Raw genomic sequence first — 21126 nt, 5'->3', positions numbered from 1 at the left:
AGTTGCAGATCTGCTATTTATAGTCTCACTTACTTTGGACAAGTCACATAGGCTCTCTGTGCTTTGGTTTTCTAGTTGTAAAAATGGGGGAAACCATAAAAATCTTTAGAAAGGGAGATTATAACAATCGAAGGTGAAAATACACGTGAAGCGCACTTAACATTCATTCACAAATGGTTATTATAAGAGGAAAGTGCCCTCATTGATACATCTAACAGATAAAAATTGGATTCATAAAAAAGGAAGACTGAATCTATGTATAATACTGTTCCTGAAAAAAGATTCACTAATCTGTGACAACAAGCTCTTCACTTTGTCCATTTAACATTTTGCTTGTTCTTGGTGACATGGCCTGATTGAGGGTCTTCATGGATAGCCCAGGAATGAACATCTTTGTTCTTAAAGGTCTTAAGGTGGAGTGATCTTCATTTCTTCACATGTTCCCCACTCTCTCATTTCTTCTCTTACCTGCTTTCTCAGTCCCCCCACCCCAAACCTAAATGACTTCTTGAACTTGAGGAGAAATTTAAAAGAAAGAGGAAAATAAGGATAAAAGGAAAGCAAAACTGAGAGGGAATCCGGTTTGGAGAATCAGCAGGCACAGCCTTTCCCGTCTGCTAGGAGTCAGCTTGCAGCCCCCTCGCTCCACTCCACCTGAGGACCCACAGGTTACTTAGCTTTGCTGAAGACACAGCACCAGTCTGCATTTTAAGGAAACAGACTGGATGGAACTGCCACTGTTTTTATTTTTACTCTGTTAATTTAAAACTGGCATAGGCCTGGCACTTTATTCAGCTTAGAACATGGAAAATCACACTATTATTTAGTCTTTCTCAATTCTGTTTTAGTCCCCAGTGTCTGGGGTACATGGGCCCTCAGTGCATGAGAGGCATTTCTGGATTCATGGTTAACTTCATCCCAAACAATACGAAATGATGCTCTCTCTCTTGCCCTTCATCACCCTCAGCTCACACTCCCTCCAGAGCCCACAGCAGCGTGCTCCCTTTGTCCTGTGCCAAACCTTCTTCTTCACTGCCTTTGGTTTTCTTCTTTGCTCAGTGTGTCCTGCCACAGTTGGTGGGGGGGGTGGATGTGGGGAGACAGAGAGAGAGAGAGGGAGGGAGGATAAGTGAGTGAGAAAACTCAGGCTGTTTTGACTTACCAAGGATTTTTGTCTAAGATGAAAGTATCAAAATGTACCAGATAGAAATAGAAAATCGTGCTTTAAGTAGGAACATATGCTTTACTTTAGAAAAGTAAAAATTGCAGAGGATTATCTTCTTCTATTGTGCTCTCTCTCCTGCTCCTTATTTTTAGATGGAGGAAACACGCACAAAAAGCCAGAATGGGATCCACTTCTCACTGTTTTATACACTATATTTCTTATCTAATTCATGGAAAATTAAGAATCCCAAAACAAATCTGGCCCCAAGTCTGTAGGAAAAGTACCTTCACTGCTACCTTCTGCTCTGGACTTGATGATTCTTCTGGCTTCCTAGCTGGTCTCCCTCCTTCCAACCTTGCTGCCATTCAGGGGCAAATCAAGCTACTCCTCTGCTCAAAGCCCTCAGATGGGTCAGAGTCTGGTCCTCTCAGAGGCCCAAAGAGCCCTCTGTGAACTGCCCCTGCCCCTTTGATATCACCCTACTGGTTTCCTTGCTGTTCCCTGAACAGGCCTGGGATGTACTACATTCCTGTCTCAGGGCCTTTGCACTTGCTCTTTCCTCTGTTATGCTTTTCCTCCAAATAACTGAAGTCTAGCTCCCTCATATGGGTCAGTCTTTTCTTGCACTCCCCTCCAATACTCCCTTACCCTTTCTGCTTAGCAGTTAAAGATTATCTGGGGGGTGAAAGTGATTTTTTTTTTTTAACCCTTTGGACATCCAGGAAACTTTCCTTGAATATCGTTGGCCTCTACTCTGAAATTATTGCCTCTTAGGAGCTTTAAGTGGTAATCTCATTCCTATTTAAGAATCAGCATTGGAGTATAGATACCATGAACTCATAGCTCAAGGTTAAAAGTAAAATGAATATATATTTAAAATGAATATATATATATATATATTTGTTGTTTCAAAAGTCTATTCTAGGATCCTTCTCAGTTATTCTGCATCCCAGTGTTCAGGTGAGACCCATTTGTAACCACTTCTCATCCATCCAACAGGGTGGGCTCAGCGCCCAAGCTTTTGTTCGTGTGGAACTGGAGGATGTGAATGATAATGAACCCGTGTTTAACCCGTCAACCTATGTGACGAGCATTAGCGGCCAGACCCAGCCAGGCACTGAGATCATCAATGTTCTTGCCTCAGATAGAGATTCTGGGATGTATGGAACAGTGGCTTATGAGCTTGTCCTTGGAGACCTGTCATTCTTTTTCACCATCGACTCCACCACAGGTATGTGAGCTTGGAATCAACAGCTTCTGCATAAGAGCCAGAAAATTAGCCGAAGTGGTTTTTCCTTGGCAGGGGTGTTGCAAGACTCACTTCACCTTCCATAAGGCAGCAAGCCATGCTGAAAAGAGCCGGGCTTTGTAGGTTAGGACTGGATCTGATTCCCAGCTTTGCCTCCTCTTGGTTTTATGACCTTCATTGGCCTCAGTCTCCTTACCTTAGAAGTAGTGCTAATAATCCCTATGTTGCAAAGTTTTTGTGAGAATTAAAGGCAGTAAATTATGAAAGATGCTGGCTAGTGGTATTTATTTTGCAAATATGTCCCCCCCCCCCATTTGTATGATCATCTAAGGATGACTTGCATCATTTCAACATACAAATACACTCCACTAGTGTAAAGAGCATTATACAGACGTCCAAAGAAATCCCTTTCTGGTACTAGGTCTGGCATTCCCTTAATCTCTTCGGGTCTTAGTTTCCTTGTTTTTGAAATGATACCTAAAGCTCCTTTTAGTTCTCTAATGTGGTAATTGTGTATCTGCCAAAAAAGTCCAATGGGCAAACAATCTTTCAGAAATAATCAATATTTAAGAGGTTACTTCCTCTTCCTATTAGTTTGTTGTTAACAAAAAAAAAAGTTTGAAATATTTGGTTACAATATTTGGTTACAATATTTGGTATTTTATAACCAACATTTGGTTATAAAATTTCAAGTGTATAATATTACATTATAATCCTATGGAGATATTACAGATATTTTGTCCAAAATGAGGCTGCAAAGAAAAAGAAAAAAAATTTTTTTCTTTTGCTTTTTTACTTTTACAAAATATTTTATTTTATTTATTGTAGTAAGAACATTTAACCTGAGATCTACCCTTTGACACATATTTCAGTGTACAGTACATTATTGGTGACAAGAGGTACAATGTTGTACAGCAGATCTAGGGTTTATTATTCATCTTGCTTGACTGAAACTTTATGCTCATTGATTAACAACTTGCCATTTCTCCCTCCTCGCTGGCCCCTGGCAACCAGCTTTCAACTCTTGGATCTTATGAACTTGCCTATTTTAGATCTTTCATATGAGTGAAATATGTAGTATCTGTCCTTCTGTGGCCAGCTTATTTCACTTAACATCATGTCCTCCAGGTTCATCCATATTGTCCTCTGTTGCAGAAAGTCCTTCTTTTTTTCAAGGCTGAATAATATTCCATTGTAGGTATATGCCACATCTTTTTTATACATCCATCTGTTGATAGACATTTAGGTTATTTCCGCAACCTCGTAATTGTGAATAGTGCTTCACTGAGCATGGGAGTGCAGAGATCTTCTCAATATTATATTTCTTCTTAAAACACCTGCTCTGCACATGGTTGGAACGTGTTTCTGTTGTGATGATGATGATGTCAGGTGCTACACTAGGCAGTTTCTGTACATTGTCTCATTGGATTTGTACAATGTCCTTTGCAACGACCACATTCATTAGCAACAAACAATAATTGACATGGGGAATCTGATCTACTGAGTTAGTTTGCCCTCTCAACGAGCCCCATTAGGTAAAGAGTCATTGCTTCTTGCCTGGTAAGTGTACTTCGCCTGGCATGTATGACTGGCCGGGGGATTAGTTGTTTACAATGGCAGTCTTTATAAGGCAAAACTTTCCTTGCTCAAAATAATCCACTGATATGGCCCTTTTAACATTTCAAAGATCAGAAGAAAATACTTTTTTAGGAAATTAGTCTACTTATCTTGGCTTTTTCAAAATTCATGTAAACTGAGGACCTTAGCTATTTAAATGGTCAGGCCCTCCAGGGCACTAGCATTGCCAAAAATATATAGGTCAGCCCATAATCAGGGCACAGGATCTAAAAGCATTTAGCAGATTGTTTTAAAAGACATCAACACACTCATCCTCAAGTTTCCCCTGGATGATCTTGAAGAATGAGCTATACTGTATTGTGTTTTTAGGAGATATTTCTGTTGTTGTGCTGGCTTCAGTCAGCCACAGGCTTCCACTCCTGGCACGGGAATTAGACAAATGCCATTGTTAATCAGGGAGAACACTTTAAGTAGGTTATTATCTAGGGAAGTATCATGGTATTTTTTTAAAGCAAAGACCAACTTCGTAATGGAAGTAACCTTGGGTTATTATTGGCAATTTCGATGTTGCTGCATTTAGGGTGAAAACATTCTCAGTCTTACAGTGCTGAGAATGTGGTTACACCTAATCACAACTCATGAGAAAGTCATAAGAGCTGGTAATGCTTTACTTTAACCTTTAGAAGAGAATGAAACAGTATCATGATTAACTATGGGAAAAAGTTGCCTAGTGAACAGGTAGTCTCCAATTTGAACAGTTGAGTTGTTCATCTGTTGGTTGACTACAACTATGGACACATTTCCTGTTTTGTACATAATAGTTAGGCCTCTAGGCCATGCCATAAAAGTCAGTTTAACTGTTGATGTTCTCAAAGAATAGAACAAGGAGCTGTATTGAAATATGGTTTTCCTCTTCTGGATCTGTGTCTTTGTTGAACCTATAAAAGGCTGGACTTTCTTGCTTTCACTATAAAGGCCTGTCTCTACGGAGCCTGCCAGTGTAAACATAGTCTCAAGAAATTGCCTCTGTCAATAAATATATGTGGAATAAATGAATAAATGACCTTTAGAAATAATTGGAAAGTGATTTAAATCCTTATTACATCCTCTTAAGAAATTGCAAGACAGTATCATTGATAACACACAGAGCAAACCTTCATTTAAAATCCTCTTTCCCCATTGCAGCATGGCGGAGACCCTAGGGCCTACCCCCACTTTCTCCAGAATTCTCCCAAATTCCCTCTCCAGTGTAACTGTGCCAGCTGTTTTCTAGGTATACAAAGTAAATACACACACACACATGTGCGCACACACACACACACACACACACACACACACATGCATATAGTTGTACATAGTTATATAGTAGAGGAGAAATTGAGAACTGATAGCCAATTTATACATTGTCACTTCTTGAAATACTCTAAAATTCTCTCTTAGAGACATTCATTCATTTTTCTCATTGGTTCCTTCATGCTTTCATTTTGAGGCTTCCTATATCAGACGTGTATTTTATAAGCTTACATACTTTGTGTTATAGCCTCAAGTGTTCATGAAGATGAGATTTTCCATTGATCTGTTTGTGCCACAAACAAGACTCGTGCATTAAACATAGAGCTCTTGGACTTACTGTGTTCATCTGGGAAGAAAAATGTTTTAGAGAAAACTGGAGGGTGTGTGGCGATGTCCTAGTTGTTTTCTCTTGTGGGTTTATCTTCCTGTTCTGTTTCTGGCTTTCTAAGTGTGTTGCTGGTTCAAAGAACACTTTTGTATAATGGGTTTTGGCACCAGGAGAGAGAGATTGACTTAAGCTTTCGTTTCTGTTATTCTCAGTTAGTGGGTTCTTTTGATGTGGGCACGAGGCAGACCACACTGTTTTGAGTTTTAAAAGGAGGAAACACAAGAAGCTTATTTATTAATAGCTCTTTTTCATGTATTTTTAATCCCATTTTTTGAACTACAGGTTGATTTTTTTCTACATTGTCTGAAGTAGTCTCTTTAGTAAATAAAAGGAGCAATTTCTGTCTTTTGTGTTGTCTTATTTATTTAGTAATTTTACTCTGCAACAAACATTACTTCTAATTCAGATTATTTTAAGGTGACAGGTTTCACACATTTGTGTGGGTCGTTTATTATTGCCCAGTTACCTCTTTTGCTAGGGCTACCTGTGGTTAAATTTTTGTGATTTATCTCATGTTAATGACACACAGAAAAGTCAAAAGTTCTGAAAAGAAAGGCAGAAAATGGAAGCAAGTTCATTGTTTCCACAGATATGAACCAAGCAGTGTTCTCGGTGTTTGGGATACATCAGTGTATAAGACAGACAAAAATTCCTGCTCGCTCTCATATATCTGACAACAGACATTACGTTGCCTCGCCTATTGCCTGTTCTGGGTTTAGTTGTTGTGCACATAAAAGCCAGGTTTAATACCATGGAAAAACAAGGAATTAAAAGGGCAACTGAGTGAGTTAAACCAGCCCTGCCTCTGTGTTTAGTTGTAATCTCTTGTTTGTGCAGAGTGTGTGGATTTTAACAGGGATTGTAAGTAATGTAGCACAAAGTCTGTTTTTATCTCAAGGGCAGATTATTTTCTAATGTTAGTTTTACACTCAGTATTCATACCTTGTAATGATTCTCATAATTCTTCATGATTGTCACTTTCCTACATTCAGAGCATTCTGATATATAGTTAACAAATTAATACCACACCTTATTTCATAAGGGATGTGAGCTTGCTCATGCCCCCCAAAAATGACTTTCTTTCATTTGCAAGACAGAGACTAAAATTAATCATGAGCACCTAATCAGTGTATGTCACTTTTCATGGGAAACAAAAGCATGTTAGAGAGTTTTCTCATTAGTTTTTCCAGTATAAGATCACAGACTCTTGGAGATGGAAGAGACATTACAGATCAGCTCCCTCATTTATTGGAGGAAGAAATTGAGGCAGAAAGGGATTTAGTGACTTCCCTAAAGGTACACAGTTGGTAAATGGCAAAATTGGACTTGAACCCCATCTTAGACCTGTGATCTTTCCCTATACTGTTCCATCTCAGACAATACTTTTTGACATCTTTTCCATATATTGCCTATTTGAGCCTTACATCAACGTATGATATAAGCAAGGCAGATGTTTTTATGCCCATCGTAAATTAAGAGACTGAAAACCCTAAGAGACTTACTGATTTGCTCAAGGAGTTAGTAGTACTCCTGACACTTTTACTTCTCGAACTTCCATTTCAAAGCTCTTTCCATGGGACTTCCCTGGTGGTGCAGTGGTTAAGAATCTGCCTGCCAATGCAGGGGACACAGGTTTGAGCCCTGGTCAGGGAAGATCCCACATGCCGAGGAGTGGCTAAGCTCGTTTGCCACAACTACTGAGCCCACGTGCCGCAACTACTGAAGCCCGTGTGCCTAGAGCCCATGCTCCACAACAAGAGAAGCCACCGCAATGAGAAGAAGCCTGTGCACCGCAAAAAAGAGTAGCCCCCTCTTGCTGCAACTAGAGAAAGCCCATGCGCAGCAACAAAGACCCAACACAGCCAAAAATAAATAATAAATAAATAAATAAATAAATATAAAAAAATACTCTTCCCATGATTATGGTTTAAAAAAAACCAAAAACTAAAGACAAAGCTAAGATAAATGTAAGTTCCATTGATTCAACTAAATAAGATAGAAATGATCTCTCATCGTGACTTCCTATATAAGCCTATTTGAGATAATAATTATCTGTTGATTTATTTACTCTTTTCAGTTGAATAAATAGAATTCAGTGGAATCTTTCAAAATAGGTACATTTTTCTTAAGAACTGTTTTAGTTGTCAGTATGAGATAGACAAATTCAAAATATTCATCCTACTCCTTTCAGCCAATGCAGCTTAGTTACCCAGATTTGTGTGGAAAATAAAGGGTACAATGTCATCTATTTGGTGAATAAGCTTCTATATTCTCACAAAAGGAATATAGGAAGGACACCATAAATATCAATAATCAATAAGAAATTGATATTGATATCCCATAGTTTTTGGTCTGTCTCTGTTTTTGAGAAAATTACAGACTCCATGTTTGGTGAAGGTCATGATTTTGTGCTTATTTTTGTTCTTTTTTTAAAAAAAATTTTTTTTGGTTGTGTTGGGGCTTTGTTGCTGTGCTCGGGCTTTCTCTAGTTGCAGCAAGCGTGGGCTACTCTTCATTGTGGTGCGTGGGCTTCTCATTGCGGTGGCTTCTCTTGTTGAGGAACACGGGCTCTAGGCATGAGGACTTCAGTAGTTGTGGCACACAGGCTCAGTAGTTGTGGCTCGAGGGCTCTAGAGCACAGGTTCAGTAAGTAGTTGTGGCACATGGGCTTAGTTGCTCCACAGCATGTGGGATCTTCTCAGACCAGGGATCGAACCCGTGTCCTCTGCATTGGCACGTGGATTCTTAACCACTGTACCACCAGGGAAGTCCCTTATTTTTGTTCTTAACTATCCCATAGCTTTCAGTTTTAGTAATGACCTATAGGTTATTTTCTAACTATGAAGTACTACTTTGGTGAAGAGTATCCCATCTTTTCCAGGAAGCTTGATTCTAAAAGTATTGCTTAATTAGTAGAACATGATTTTATTTGTACATCAGATTTAAGAGAAGACCTTTGTCTTTAAGTTCTTTTATTAGTCTATCAATTAAAAAAATTCATCCCAGCAATTTCCTCTATTTAAATAAGTGACAAGATAAATAACATAGACAAATACTATTGCACATTATAATTAGTATGTATAAATCTAAGCACTACAGTAACTAAAACTTAAAATAAGCAGTGCTCTGTAAGTGAATCAACATCTATTTTTTAAAGTTAAAATTGATCCCCTGAACTGGTGGTTAATGATAATTTGCAAGTGTCATGAAAAAAATGAGAGCCAAATAATCACTGTACTTTAAAGTCTTAAAATATAATGTCATAAGTCTTAAGCTGGCTAATATACAGGTGAAGAGAGCTATTGATTTTACTTACTGTTTTATTATTTATTATATATATATATATATGTAATATATATATATTTTACAGCTACATTTTCTGGCCCATCAGCTTTTAGTAGACAGCTTAGTCTATTTAAGAATGTTGAATTCAAGTAAGTGAGTTTTCTAGCTCCCCTTTATACTTGAATGTTTTTAGAAGTGAATGTTTTGAAATATTCCACATATAGAAGGGCACACTTAATCTTAATACTCTCCTCTTCTAAGTAGTGACTGTTTATTCAAAGAAACTTACTAGCTTCTTACTGGTCTCTAGTAGAAACTGTTTCACTGCACAAAGTTGGCTTTGCAAGCCAAAAAAGTAGTCCTTGGCTCAGAAGAAGCCTAGTAAAATTCATACATATAGGCATGAGATGGAACTTGTTCAACTATAGAAAGACAGATTTGGTTATCTCACCTCCCTGCCTAAAATCTTTCGATGACTTTCCATGGCTTTTTGGCCAGAGACCAAATCCTTGTTATGGTCTCCCAGGCCTTTCATGACCTGCCCTCCTTTCCCCTGTGTCCTCAGCTTCAATAATTCTCTTTAATCTTTGTGCTCATTCCTTACACCAACTACTATTTCTTCCCCTTCTCTTCCTCCTCCTCTTTCTTCCTCCTTCTCCTCCTTTCCCTGAACCCACTGTGCTTCCCTCCATAGGCACGTCATGTATTTTCCCTTCTGCACAGAACATTTGATGGCTCTCTGTCCTCTTCTCTTCCCACACTCACATATTCACCTAGGTAATGGCCTAACATCCTTCAGAGCTCAGGTTATAGGTTACTTTTTCATAGAGGTGTTTTCTGACGATTCCCTCCCCAAGCACATTAAATCAGGTCCCAGTTTATATTCTAGCACAGCTTCTCTTTATATTATAATTACATATTTTTTGATTATATGATTAATGTCTGTGCCCTGCAGACACGGTCTATTTTGCTTCCTACCGCCTTTCCAGTTACTAGCACATTTCCTGGAATGTAGATGGTACACAATAAATGGTCGTTGATATAAAAAAGGAAAGAATGAGATGGAGCTGTTGCCACGAGAAAGCTTGCAGTCCAGCTGAGTCGACAATAATTGAGCATATAATATACAAAGAAGAGATCGGTGGGTGCCGGAGCTGGGGGTGGGGTGGGGCAGGTGAAATGGGTGAAGGGAGTTAAAAGGCACAAACTTCCAGTTATAAGATAATAAATCCTAGGGATTTATGTACAGCATGGTGACTGTAGTTAACAATATTATATTGTATATTTGAAAGTTGCTAACAGAGTAGATCATAAAAGTTCTCATCACAAGGAAAAAATTTATAAATATGTGTGATGATGGATGTTAACTAAATTTATTCTCATAATCATTTCACAATACATACATATATCAAATTATCATGTTGTACATCTAAAACTAATACAATAGTATATAGTCAATTATATCTCAATAATAAATTAAAAACTCATATGAAATTACAATAATTTTTAAAGTTTAATACTGGAAAAGAAATAGATACTCAGTCCAGACCAGAGTACAGAAAACTATGGAAACATATGTGGAAATATAGGGGGAAAAACCATATAGAAGAAGGCCAGAGACTCAATAATTACATTCCGAAGGTCAAGTATTGAGAGTATGGCCACACACAGTAGTATAGTTATTTGACCAAAAGAAGCCCAGCTGTCTGGCTCCTAAGAATCTTCAATAGATGGCATTCCATACTTAAATTATTTTATCTTCAGACTTACATTAAGCAAGCTCTTTCTTTTGATGTATCAAACTGAATGCCAATTACCAGGTTATAGTGAAAAACCGTAACTGTCACAGGAACTGAATTCTTAAGGCTTCGTGTCCAGATTGCCTTCTCCGCTCAGGAACACTATGGAGAAAGCCAAATCAGTCTGGGAAAGTTTACAGAGAAGTGTTGATTTTTAAAGAAGGGAATGAGATAATGTTAATGTTTAGTGGTACCAGATTAAAATAACTGGATGGATCTTCTCCGTAATAAAGATGCTCTTGCCAGTAGAAGAGAACTGTGAAGGCCTGCTGACTCACAGTGCTCTGCATTACTCTGCTGTTCACTGGGAGGGAAATACCTGAAGGCTGTTCCCACTTATCTTTTACAGCCTGGGCCTGAATTTGTGTGCCTAACATTTACCTCTCTTTTGCCTACTTTTTCTGGACTCGTCGTCAACCCTCTGGGTTAGAACATTTTAAAAGATACATTTCAGATACAATCAAGTGTGTAGGCCATAGACTCTCACTGTCTCATGTCTCATTAAGGTGACTTTGCATTTGTCTTCCCTGAAACAGAAGTTCTAAGAGTAAACTCCATGTATTGATGACATGATGACCACAGGGTGCGCAGACCTTCAGAAGAGAACTTGGGAGAATCTAGAGTAGTCAGGGAACTTGAGCTGAACCTCACAGGAGGGCTCAGATTTGATAAGCAAGCAGGGGAAGAACGATAGTGATTCAGGGGAAGCGAAGAATATAAATGAAGATGTGGAGAGGGAGATTAGTAAGCATTTGTAACAAGAAATGAAAATGGAAGTTAGGGTTGAGTCACTAAGATATATACCAGAGGGACCCTATGCAGGATTATTTACAAAGGAGGGAACTGAAAACCAGTTTGATTTTTCTTCTGAACTTTACCCACCTTGTCAGAAGTATAAAAGGTTTCTAAATTGGAGATAAAAGGGTTGATAATTTGGAGAGAGCTGCTGTGGATTTGTGGGTTTCCCCCAGGTGGGGTGTCTGCACTTCACCAGTCAGAGAACTGAGTACTAATCCTTGCGGTTTGGGGCTAACAGACTCAAGTTTGTCTCTCACCTGAAAAATCTAGAGCAGGAATGATGGATGGTGGAAAAAAGGAGGGGTTTCTAGGGTGAAGACAAACTGTTCCTGGAGTTTGTGGGGCCCGTGGTCCTCTGTGGTGGAGACAGCTGGTGTGGAGTTGTTTTAGGTCCTGCCCGCTAAGGCCAGAGGGAGAGGTCTGAACATTGTTAGCTTTTCAGGAGGCAAGGAAGCAGTAAGTGAGCAGTCTGAAGAGGGGTATGGTTACGTCTGTTAAGGTAGCCTCAGATTAGAAGATGGAAGCTTTCTCCAAAAAAGCCACAAAAGCACTAGTGATAGAAAGTGGTTTCTAAACAACTGCCCAGGCAGAAGAGCACTGATGCTCCATCACTGCGATGGTGCCTGTCCAGTGAGAATGTTCCCACTCCTCTCCCATCCCCTCCTTTCCCCCCGGATGCACCGAGACGGTTCAGAAACTCATATTAGCAATATGAGGAGGAGGAGGAAGAGAGCTAGGTGAGGAAAGAGAGAAGCAGCCAACGACTTCTGACCTACAGCATGTGCTCCACCTGACCTTTTTTTTTTTTTGCCTTAAATTATACCAATTTATTTATTTATTTTAAATTTTATTGGAGTAGAGTTGTTTTACAATCATGTGTTAGTTTCAGGTGTACAGCATAGTGATTCAGTCATACATACATATATTCATTCTTTTTCAGATTCTTTTCCCCACCTGAACTTTAACTCAAGTTTACACTTTGATTCTTCTAAAGACATTTATATTCTAGTCATTAAATTGAGACTGTTTTGTGACTTAAAGTCACAGAAATAACTTTAATTGGTTGCTAGTGATTGTGGAGGTGGTAGGAGCTTCCTGAATTTTCACGTAGGGACAGGAGAAGAACAGGTGGCCATACAAAATAAATCAAAATAGGAGAAAAGAAAAAAAAATGCTCTATGATTGCATCCCATGAATTGTGTTTCGTTATCTTACTTGTTACACATATTTATGACAGCATGAGATGATGGTGTCTGAGGTGGAGAGATGGGCTACAGAATGATCTAAAGCTACACTGAGTGGGATTGGTTTATGAAAGAATGTAGAAGCATGACAAAGAAGTTTAAACTTGTTTGTTACAGGAAATAAGGAATGATATAAGGGTTTTGAGCACCAGTGTGTCATGGTGACATTTAAGGAAAATTACCCTGGGAGTAGTATGTTAGGTGGATTAAAAGACTAGAAAATTTGAACAGGGAATATATATATTAATTAACAGAAAATATATAACAATGTACTATTATTACTATAACCAGGGGTAAAGTAGTGAAATTTGTACTAAGGAGATAGAGAGGAAGAAACTAATCTGAGAATATTTTAAGAGGAAAATGATATAGGAATGGTGACTAGTTTGATTTATTAATGAAAGAGAATGAGTCACACATAATTCCTTAATTTTAACTAAATGATCAATGATCCAACTGATGTCAAATTGACAAATATCCCAGGGGAAGTGCCACCTAGAAAGAGGCACAGAACTTAATTCAGGTGAGAGGACACGGGGAGATACTAGGACAAAGTAACTATTGAAGTCACAAAACATGTGAATATTTTGATGGAAATAATATATAACAGTGGTCTTCAAACTTTAGAGCACATAAGAATTACTGATAGAGATCATTAGAAAGTCAATTCCGGCATTCTTCCCCACTTCTATAATCTTTCTAGAAATCAGAATATCTAGGTAAGAGCCTGAAAATCTTTGTTTTTACAAGTGGCCAAGGGGATTTTGATGCATGTGGTCCAGGGACACCATTTGAGATCCTTCAGAGACTGGAAGAAGAGCCTAGTACTTAACAAGAAAAATGTTTAGAAGTCTGAGCAGTAGGAAGGACTGTGGTCGAAATCCAAGGAATTGTTAGGAAAGGCAAAAAGAAGACTATAATATAACCAGAGGAGAGAGTCCAAGGGCAAGGGGCTGTCATGGATCAGATAGACTGAAGGAGGCGAGGGGCATGAGGATGGAGGCAACATCCAGTCTCAACCTCCGGTCTCCCATCTTTCACTCACATCCTGCCCGTATCTTTTTGTTTTGGTTGTGTCTCATAAATAACATATGGTTGGGTAATTTCTATCTTTTAACTAGAGTATTTTGTCCATTCTGAAGTGTTTCCCAGTCCAAATCTGCCGTTAGTACTGAGTCTCACTCATGTTAACATATTTCCCCATGTGTTGTGTGATTTCCTACTGTGGACTTGGATCTTTATCTGAGACAATTCTTGAACCCCGGGGATGAAGGTGGGTTCCTCTGGAAAGTGTTTGTGCTTCCCTTGCCCAAGTGCTCTAGGGAAGTACCAGTCTACACTGTTTTAAACTAAATTCTTGACTTGAAAAATTTCACATCATCCTATACTGTGAATACAGTCTATAAACTAGTGTGAAGTTTGGCTTATGTTTAAGAATTCTCAAAGGAAATTTTTACCCCTCTGTTCAGCACCAGGTTTCAAGTCATAAATTTTCACTGGGGAGGCAGGGGTTTATTTCTAGCTCCCTCTTACACTGAAAGTTTTGTGGATCTAATTTTATTGGTGGAAGTCTTGCAAGACTCTCCCTCTCCAACCTGCTCCCATCCCCAAGGGCCCTGGTCTTGTCTTCTGCCTCCAGAGTTCCACAAAGTCATTAAAAGAAAAGTTCAAGGACACTAGGGTTTGGTAAATACACTGAAGGCCAAAGCCAAATTCAGTATGCTGCATATGCTCTGGGTTCCTGACATCACTTAATTTTTTACCTTCTTTACTGTCAATTTGTTTAATGTATTTAAGAGGTTATGTTTTTATTTTTTTGCAGCACTTGCTTTCAGGGGGAGGGTTGGTCATTGTATTTAGTATCAGAAAACAGTTGTTCCCTTTAGTAATTCTTTCAGTGATAGTTTGTAAGAAGTAAATTATCTATCTGTCTTGGTCTTATTTTATGCTTGTGGTAGTTAATTTTATGTGTCAACTTGGCTAGGCTATGGTACCTAATTTTTGGTCAAACACCAGTCTAGATATTGCTGTAAAGGTGTTTTTTAGATGTGATTAACATTTAACTCAGTAGTATTTGGGCAAAGCAAATAATCTTCCATAATGTGAGTGGGCCTTGTCTGATCAGTTGAAGGTCTTAAGAGAAAAGACTGATGTCCTCCCAGGAAGAAGTAATTCTACCTCTAGACTGCTTTCCAACTCAAGACTGTGACATTGACTCCTGTAGAAATTTCTAGCCTTCCAGACAGCCCTACAAATTCCAGACTGGCCGACCCCCATATGAGCCAATTCCTCAAAATAAATCTCTCTCTCTCTTCTCTCTTTCCCTGTCTCTCCCTCTCTTTCTCTCCCTCTTTCCCTATCTTCTCTCCCCCCATCTCTGTCTCTGTCTCTATCTCTATCTATCTATTTCAACTATTCGTTTTTGCTTCTCTGGAGAACCCTGACTGATCCAACGTTCATCCTGTAAAATAGCTTATCTGGGGCTTCCCTGGTGGCTCAGTGGTTAAGAATCCACCTGCCAGTGCAGGTGACACAGGTTCGAGGCCTGGTCCAGGAAGATCCCACATGCTGCGGAGCAACTAAGCCCGTGCGCCACAACTACTGAGCTCGAGCACCTAGAGCCCGTGCTCTGCAACAAGAGAAGACACCACAATGAGAAGCTCACACACCACAACGAAGAGTAGCCCCTGCTCACTGCAACTAGAGAAAGCCCGTGCCCAGCAACGAAGATCCAGTGCGGCCATAAATAAATAAATAAATTTAAAAAAAAATAGCTTATCTGAGTAGAAAATTCTAGGTAGGCAGTTGTTTTCTTCTGTAACTTTCACAATATTACTTCATTAACTTCTGACCTCTGTTGTTGCCACTGAGAAGTCTTGTCAAAGAATTGTTCCTTTATAGGTTCTCAGTTTTTCTTCTCTTGTTGCTGCTGTAAGATTTTATCTTTGTCTCTCTTTATTCAGAAACGTCACTGATGTATCTAATTATCAGCTTCTCATTTTCCTGTATATGAGAACGCATCCCCCTCAGAAGTACCACCATCAGCCGCACTGGTCTTGCAGTCCCCCCTTGGGTGGCAAGCACCACCCTCACTGTGCCTTCTCAAAGGTGATCTGAGGGTAGATTTCTAGGTTTTGAACATGAACAATTTACTGTTATATAAATATTGCTAAAGTGCCTTTTGGACAGTGTACATCCATACCACATCCTTTATTAACCTTGCATAATATCACTTAAAAGTTTTAGCAAACATTAGAGGTGAAAACAAGAGGTAGTTGTTTTTATTTTGCATTTGTTATTTTTAATGAGTTTGAGCATTATATTTATTCATAATTTATTCTTTCCTATCTGAGTTATCTGCCCTTATCCACTGCTACCCTAACTTTTGGCTTACTTGTATTTTTTCATCTTAGTTACAGAACTCTTCAGTTATTATATATACTAAATTGTTGTTTACATATTTTCAAAATGTTGTCTTTTGATTTTATTTATAAACCATGGAGTAAACTAATGAATAAGTGAATGAATGATAAGAAAGACAAAAACCATTAAAGTACAATGTGGTAAATGTATGATAGGCACATGTACTCAGGCCACTGTGGGATCCTGGAAGAGTGGTCTCTGAAAGAGAGTGGAAGGTAAGAGAAGGTCATCTGTGCCAGGTGAAAGTTGAGCTGTGCTTTAAAACATGAGTAGAAATCATTGTCAGAGAAGATGAAGAAGTTATTCCAGGAAGGGGATGCAGCAATCCAAAAGGAAGAGCAAGATCTATTCTGGAAATTAGAAAGAATTGGCTGTGCCAAGAGCAAAATGTCCTGTATGGAGAGAATGGGGCCACAGAGATGCAAAAGCGCTAATTGAGTGGCTTGGTTATTACGATAAAGCATTTGAACTTCCCCTGAAAACTGGGGGAAGCACTGATATGCCGAGATTTGGATTTTAGGAAGACTATCCTAATACAAGTATGAAAAATGGTTTAGAAGGAGTCAGTCTGAAGGCAGGAAGACCAGCTTGTGGTCTAGTTGAGGCAGGCATTAATCTTTTCATTGTCATAATCATCAAGAGTGGAAAATAAAACCCTTAAAAAAGTCTCAATAATTAAAATTGAGTTAACTCTAGAAGACTCTGTACCCAGAGAGTGGGGGGTAATTGGGGTAGAGAGACTTTTCATTTTCTTCTTTAGACAGACACTTTTGCATTATTTGGGTTTTATTTTTTAATCAAGCCAAGACTTTAATAAGAAAGAATGTTTGAAGCTAATCAATAACGGAAGGGAAAGACCTGACTTAGAAATTAGTGTGATGAGTACTGAGTGCTTTGGTGGACCAGCAAATCAGTGTGAACCCCAATTTTAACATGGCTGCTAAAAGTGGGTGTGATAATACTTGGTTACATTAGTATTTTATAAGTATTCCAATAAAGAGTGTTTATACTCTTCTTCATTATAGTCAGATTGTTATCTGGAATCACGTGTTCCTGGATCAACTTGGAGAATGTTCAGGAGAAAGAAACTGCAAGTGAAATGACATAAAATCATGTCAGATAAGAAAATGGGGATGCTGTGCCTGGAGCAGGTCTGATGAGATATTTGGCTTTCGTTATTGATAATGTGTTTGCCAAGGAGAAATAAGACAGATTCACTAAATTTCTAACGGAAATAGGAACAAGGAATTGGAGTTATGAGAGGGCAGATTTGATTTAAAAAAAGAAAGGGTGTCACCTTTTTTATGCCTAGAAAACTGATAATTCTGATGTTTTTGCCAGCTTCTCATATCATTTTGCACATATGCTCAAGTTCTTTGATTGGAAAGTAGATGTATCAAGGTTCTCCAGAGAAATGGAACCAATAGGAGATATATAAATATAAAGACATATAAAGATAAATATAAAGAGATTTATTGTAAGGAAGTAGTCCTGTGATTATGGAGATTAACAGGCCCCAAGATCTGCAGGTGAGTTGATAAACTCAAGACCCAGAGAACCAATGGTGTAGCTCCAGGTTGAAGGCTGGCAGTCTCAAGACTCAGGAGGAGCCAAGATGTTTCAGTTCAATTCCAAAGGAAGGGAAAAAACCAATGTCCCAAGTCTAAGACAGTCCAGCAGGAGGACTCTCTCTTACTTGGAGGAGGACCAGCCCTTTTGTCAGGCCTTCAACTGATTGGATGAGGCCCACCCACAGAAGGGAGGCCAAGATGCTTGACTCAGTCTACCCATTTGGGTTAATCTCACCCAAAAACACCCTCACAGAAACATGCAGCATAATGTTTCACTGAATATTTGGGCACGCCATGGTCCAGTCAAGTGGACACATAAAATTAACCATCACAGTAGCATTAACAGATCAGGTGTTACTATTGCTCATCAGTATATATTGCATGTTATCTGGTTTTTAATTCTCTCCTTCCCCTACCCAGGGATTATTTACTTAACATCAACTCTTAGTCATTTGGAATCCACCACACTTTTGCTGATGGTCTGTGCTCGAGATGGTGGTGGGCTCACATCTGTCACTAATGCTGAAGTCACCATACACATTCTTCAGACAACTCTGGCACCCACTGAATTTGAAAGGCCTAAGTATACTTTCTCAGTTTATGAAGATGTGCCTGAAGACAGTCCTGTGGGAACAGTGAAAGCAAAAGAGTCCTTGAGTAAGTACTTACTTCTTATGCTGCATTGAAATCCATTACTGGAACATTTTCTATATTTTCTTAGGTTGTACAGTCTTGAATAAATCTTTCCTTTTCTCCATGCAAGAATTGAGACCATACAATCTATGGCTTGCTCTTTGTTCTTTCAACATTATTTTCATCCTACTTTTTTTTCTAATCACAAAAGTAATAGGTACTTTTAACTCACTCTTCAAAGTGTGCACATGCGCGCGTGCACACACACACACACACACACACACACATACACACTTCCAAAAATTTTTTTATGAAAATACATCCAACTATCTTTGTTGTTCTACAATGACCATTTTTCCCCACTTTGTATATTGTGGACAGTTTTCCAAGTTACTGGACATCATTCCGTCTCATTAAAATAATAAGTTGTGTAGTATTTATTTAAACATTTCCCTTTTGCTATCAATTTGAATGATTTACAATCATTTTTGCTAGTCCAAATGATACTCAAGCAAATATCCTTATATGACTTGTACAGATTTCTCTGCAAGAAAAATTCTTAGAAGTGAATTACTTGTCCAAAGATCTTGCTTGTCCTGCTCCCTAACCCTAACCCATCTTCTCTCCTTCCCTTACATTTTAGGGAGGGTATTTGCCTTTTATCGGTAGGTATCATAGAGAAACACCAGTGTAAACTTGACTTTGCTTCCTCAAATATATAAAACAGACTGTAAAACAGGCATCCACATTATTTTCTCAATATCTTTCCCTTTTACTTAATACAAGAAGAGGGAAGGAAGATTGTGAAACTCGTGGCTTGCTCCTTGTCCATTGGACATTACTTTTGTCCACTAATACATCTGAAACCATGTGTCCACTTATCAACAGGCTTTGGAGAGCTGAGGAAGATGTGAGACATTGCATCGTATTCTCTGTGGATGTGATATACATTAATGCTTTCAGTTCTCAGTGTTTCCAGTAGGTACATTGTTTTGGCATAAAGTGATTGCTTTCTCTTTTCATTTTGTTCTTTTTTTTTTCCTTTTCAGATTCCTCAGAGCCAATTCTTTATAGGATCTCCTCTGGTGATCTGGACGGAAAGTTCTTTATTCACCCATGGCTGGGCACCATTCGAACCCAGAAGCCTCTGGATCATGAAACGCAGCCCGTGGTTGTGCTCACCATCCAGGCACAGCTCAGCAGCTCCCCCGCCTGCAGCAGCACAGAGGTCAACATAACTGTCATCGATGTCAATGACAACCGCCCAGTGTTTCCCAAAGCCTCCGATTGGGTTACGATATCCCAGGGCACAATGCCTGGCACAGCCTTGTACCACGCCCGTGCAACAGACAAAGACAGCGGGCCCAACGGGGTCATCCGCTATACCATTGCCAGTCAGAGCCCAAGCATCTTTTCCGTTGACTTGGGGCTTGGTGTGGTGTACCTCAATGAGAGCCTGGCAGGCGCTGGGCCCTGGGAGTGCACGCTGACCCTCATGGCCCAGGATCTTGGTGTTCCTCCTCAGGCATCCCTGTTAGTGCTGACAGTCATTATTGAAAAACAAGAACAAAACCCATCTTTAACTTTTGAGCATTTGGTCTATCAAGCAGAAGTTAGTGAGTCCCTCTCACCGATGACCCCAGTCCTGAAAATCCAGGCCTGTCCGCTTGGCCCGCAGCTCACAACCCCGCAGCTCCTGTACTTGCTGGAGTCCAGCACAGACTCGGCTGCATTTGGCATCCATCCTTACACGGGTTGGATTTATTTGTGGCGACAGCTCGACTATGAATCCACACAAACATATAATTTTAGAGTGTTTGCCTGGATCCCGGAGGACAGAATGTCACAAAATGTGAGCACTTCAGTAATTGTTCATGTCCTGGATGAGAATGACAATTCCCCTACCTTCTTGCATGATGTCTTGTTTCTGAAAGTCAAGGAGAGTCCTGTTCCCCAAGGGGTAATAGGCAAAATTACAGCAATTGACAGAGACTCGGGAAAGAATGGACAGCTGTCATATTTCCTTTTGTCTGATGGAAAATTCTTCAAGATGAATCCTAATACAGGTAGCATTTTGTAGCTTGTACTTATTCCTTTAAAATTGGAATTGACAAAACTCAAATCTTTTAGCAAATATATAGTTAAAATTACAGTTTTTAATAAATATCTTACTTGATTATAGTATTGTGATTTTTAAAGTGAGGTCAAAATTGAACAGAATTTTCCCTTAAATGATTCATATTTCTCTTGCCTCACACCCACATACTGTCCGTATATGGTTCTTATTTTGAATTAGAGGTACACTCAGAACTGGACTAGGTAAATTCTTGTGTAAAGTTTAATTCCATCCCCCCTGCCCAACCACTCTTTTTCATTTGTAGATGTCTTTAAAATTTTTCAAATAATATTTTATAAAATATAAATGTCATCGGTGAAAAACTAGAAAATAATCCACTTTTTAAGATTTTAAGATTTCAAAATCACTCTTTTGATATATTTCACCATTTTCATTTTGATGAGGGAAACATAGGGAAAGGGCAAATATTTACAGTGAGGTTTTTTTCATGTCTTAATTAGTTAAGGTAAATATACAAATGTTATTATATTGTATACATTTACAAGGTCTTTAATTCCTGCAACTACCTACAAATGAACTATGTTTATACTGCAACCATGTAGTTGGAGAAACTGAAACTCGGG

At 39.0% G+C, this 21126-nt stretch overlaps 1 protein-coding gene across 1 annotated transcript in view; it reads left to right on the top strand.

Annotated features, from left to right (window-relative positions):
• DCHS2 (dachsous cadherin-related 2) overlaps nt 1-21126 on the top strand; it is a 309593-nt gene that overhangs the window by 157895 nt on the left and 130572 nt on the right. The window contains exons 3-5 of the mRNA XM_057546964.1: nt 2165-2396; nt 18214-18450; nt 19476-20492. Coding sequence (XP_057402947.1) covers nt 2165-2396; nt 18214-18450; nt 19476-20492 — 1486 coding nt within the window. The remainder of the gene's footprint in view (nt 1-2164; nt 2397-18213; nt 18451-19475; nt 20493-21126) is intronic.

Source organism: Balaenoptera acutorostrata, chromosome 5, assembly GCF_949987535.1.
Source record: "Balaenoptera acutorostrata chromosome 5, mBalAcu1.1, whole genome shotgun sequence".
Taxonomy (NCBI): Eukaryota; Metazoa; Chordata; class Mammalia; order Artiodactyla; family Balaenopteridae; genus Balaenoptera; species Balaenoptera acutorostrata.
Note: the sequence above shows the minus strand (reverse complement) of the source record. Positions and strands in the feature narration are given on the sequence as shown.